The sequence below is a fragment of the Phragmites australis genome, chromosome 3 (assembly GCF_958298935.1).
Source record: "Phragmites australis chromosome 3, lpPhrAust1.1, whole genome shotgun sequence".
NCBI lineage: Eukaryota > Viridiplantae > Streptophyta > Magnoliopsida > Poales > Poaceae > Phragmites > Phragmites australis.
Genome location: NC_084923.1, coordinates 22989691 through 22993174, shown reverse-complemented (window position 1 = coordinate 22993174; position 3484 = coordinate 22989691). Strand labels below are relative to the sequence as shown.

At 45.5% G+C, this 3484-nt stretch overlaps 1 protein-coding gene across 1 annotated transcript; it reads right to left on the bottom strand.

The window, feature by feature from the left end:
* Positions 1-269: 269 nt before the first annotated feature.
* Positions 270-1350, bottom strand: LOC133912657 (FCS-Like Zinc finger 13-like). The gene has a single exon (XM_062355509.1). The coding sequence runs from the start codon at positions 1203-1205 to the stop codon at positions 594-596; it is 612 nt and encodes a 203-aa protein (XP_062211493.1). The 5' UTR covers positions 1206-1350; the 3' UTR covers positions 270-593.
* Between the last annotated feature and the right edge of the window lie 2134 nt (positions 1351-3484).

The following is a 3484-nucleotide window of genomic DNA, read 5'->3' as shown; positions in this document are numbered from 1 at the left end:
AACATCAAGGCTCTTACACTTCTTGAAGTTTAAGATACGAAGGTGGGACATTTAACTTTTTGAAGTAGCAATGCTCTCACTGACATGTGAATGTGAAGTCATGAGTCACTGACAATAGACCAAAGTGTGGCAAATTTGTTGCTCACCCCATAAGAGTAACAAATAATTAAATATCTCTATGAGGAGGCTCTCAGTTCATCACATATATATCAAGGACAATCAGAAAGTGCAAGATGACTCATCAATAGAAGTCCCTTAACACCATGGAATGGACAAAGGGGGGAAAGATGTTATTCCTTTAGACAGTGGAGAAACAGAAAGGAAGCAACAATCTTGGAAAACTTGTCATCATCCCTCCCCTTCCACCTCCTGATGCAAACATCATTCCCCGTAAAAATAATAGTAATATACTAGAAAAATAATCAAGATCAAACACCAAATCCCCATGCCTCCTTGCAAAGAGGAGAAAGAAAATTTCCCCACCCATTCTCTCTACACACACACACTTATCTCTTCCTTTTTTGTTTGTTTTTGTTTTCTTGTTTTGTTTATGTAACAGCGGGCCGTTCCTCGAGCTGGTTTGGTTACTTCCATCAGGCGGCAACGATGCCAGTGAAGAAGATCTGGCCGCCGCCGTTGCAGGGCGACCCGGCCATCTCCGCTGCGGCCTTCCTGGGGGCCTCGGAGGAGGAGGCGCCGGCGCGGCGATTCCGCTCCTTCTCCTCCTGGAACTCGTCGCACACGATGGCGTGGTACCGGCATTCCATACTGCAGAAGGCCCGCTCCCCTCGGTACATGAAGATGTCCTTCCCGTCCAGCGGACGCCGGCACATGTCGCAGCACGACAAAAACTCAGCCACGCGGAACGACGCGCCAGGGTTGGCTGGGGTGGAGGCTGGGCCGCCGCCGCAGAGGCTGGTGGCGCACCGCCCGCTGCATCCGAGCTCCGACACCTCGAGCCGCGCGGCGCGGCGCGCGATGGAGATGGGCGCGGACACCCTCGCCGAGGCAGCGGGCTGCGCCTCGAGGGCCGCGAGGATGCCGAGCCCGACCCCTCCGACGGCGTCGCGGTGGCGCCACCCGCGGGGCGACGGCGCGGCCGTGCGTTCCAGCGGGCTCGTCGGCGACGGGAGGCCGTCGGACCCGCCGGCCTTCCACTGAGGGACGTCGATCATGCGCTCCATGGTCCTCGCCTGCTCCACCATGCTTCGCTGTTGGACGCAGAAGAGAAGGTTCTTGGCTTGCTCCGATGTCCTGGTTGGTTGCTCCTCTGGCTCTCTTGGCTTGCTCAGAGAGAGAGAGGAGAGGCCAGGGGGGAAGATGAGGGAGTGGGAGAGAGGGTAAGTAGTAGAGTATTTGTAGCCTCTGCAAGGGCGGTTTCTTGTTTTCGGATTTTGTTTTTCTTCTTTATTTTTGCTATTTCTTTTAGAAAAGCACTTTTGTTGGTTTCCTTGTGAGGCTAGAGGGACATGGAACGGTTGCAACATTTGCACACCAAAGGAATAAGAAATAAAAAACCATCCTAAATTGATGCATTATTTAGCTTTAGATTTCATTTTTTTTACTAAACAATGATATGCCACCACAAAGCGCTAAAAATGATTATAAAATTGTAGCAAAGTTTTGTTGGTACGATAACTAAATGGTCAAGAACCTTGTGAATAATCGACGAAAAACTCAAAATATGTTTCGAAGAAATGAAGGGCAAGTCAAAATAGAATTTCTTTTATTTTATTGTTTCTTATTTTTATTTTAGCATAACTTGCTTTTTTGTGTGCATATGAGAAACTTAGATCTAAACTGTTTTTTATTATCATGCCTTGATGGTGATCATGGAGCATCCTTTTGACATATTTCATAGCCACAATGTTCCAGAAAGAAATATGCTACCAAAGAAGTAATTAAGATAAGGGAAATAGTAGATTGAGAAGCTCGATGAGATAATTAGGTACTAATGGCTTTAAATTGATTATATATATCATGTTCAAGACAAAATGTGTAATGAAATTGGCAAGTTAATACCTTTACTTTTATACGCATGTTTTTATGACAAACAAATGAATCCAAACATCATTTTCCAAGCATGTTTTTATGACAAACAAATGAATCCAAACATCATTTTCCATTAGGTTGGAATGTTTTTCTAGACACCGCGATTACAATGTAAATTGATAATGTGTTACACTGTGATAAAATACCAATGGACCACTAATCTAATATATTTGAATTACCTTGGCTACGTACATAAGTGTGATTGGAAATTTACCAATTAGATGCTTTTGCTTTTTGTTTGTTTGATGCACTTAATGAAAGGATTTTGTTTCTCATTATTTATCAATTTAAAAGTTTGACTTATCTTAGTATGGTTGAATATCAAGTAGCATATCTTGTAGCATATTGGCACATATCCGACAATACCATTTGTAGTTAGCTATTGCTGGATTTGTACCGATCTTGATCACATTTGATCTGTTGTACATCTTGTATTGCAAGCCATGCGCATAAATAGAAACCAAAGATTGGATAGGTTTCCAACGACAAAACATCAATCTTCTCTTGGTAATCAGAGCCTCGATTTTTTTTCCCATGTCCACCACCCCTAAACCCATCTCCGAGACTACCGGCGCGATCTCGTCACAGCCACCCGCCACCATCTCCTTTGGCCTCACCATCATGCGGCTTAATCGCACCAACTTCCTCCTATGGAAGACTCAGGTCATGACTGTCCTTATCGGGCTTAACCTCTTCCACTTTGTTGATGGCTCCTACCCCGCGTCATCCCATTTCATCATCGAGGGCACCGATGAAGCTGCTCGTGAGGTGTCGAACCTAGAGTTTTCTCGCTGGTACTAGCACGATCAATATGTCCTCAGCATGCTCCTATCCTCCATGATGGAGGAGATCATTGCACAGCTGATCAACCAGAACTCATCTGCCAAGGTGTGGACTGCCCTCCACGCCATGTTCTTGGCGCAGAACAGGGCAAGTGTGAGGCACATCCGGTGCCAATTCTCCCAATTAAAGAAGAAGGACATGACGGCATCTGAGTACTTCTACAAGATGAAGGGCTTCACTGATACTACGGCAATCGTCGAGCATTCCCTAACCGACAATGAAGTGATTGGCTATATGCTAGCCGATCTCTGGGCGGAGTACGACACTGATAGGCCCCCTCATGGTCTCTAATGGTGCCACCCCCATGACTCATCTTATTCGTATTGAGCCCGATTATTCGTTCCTTCGCACTTTTGGGTGTGCATGTTGGCCAAGTCTTCACAAATATAGTTCTCACAAACTTGATTCCCGTTCCAAGATGTGTGTTTTTCTTAGTTATAGTCCATCACATAAATGCTATAAGTGTCTCGATAGATCATTTGGCCGCATCTATATCTCACGAGATGTTGCTTTTGATGAACGTGTTTTTCCCTCGGCTTTCGGCGATATGCCAGACATGTCCTCTCTATCAATGACTGTTACTTTTCCA

Coding starts and splice junctions, on each gene's coding strand:
- LOC133912657 (XM_062355509.1), bottom strand. CDS start 1,205: ATGGTGGAGCAGGCGAGGACCATGGAGCGCATGATCGACGTCCCTCAG.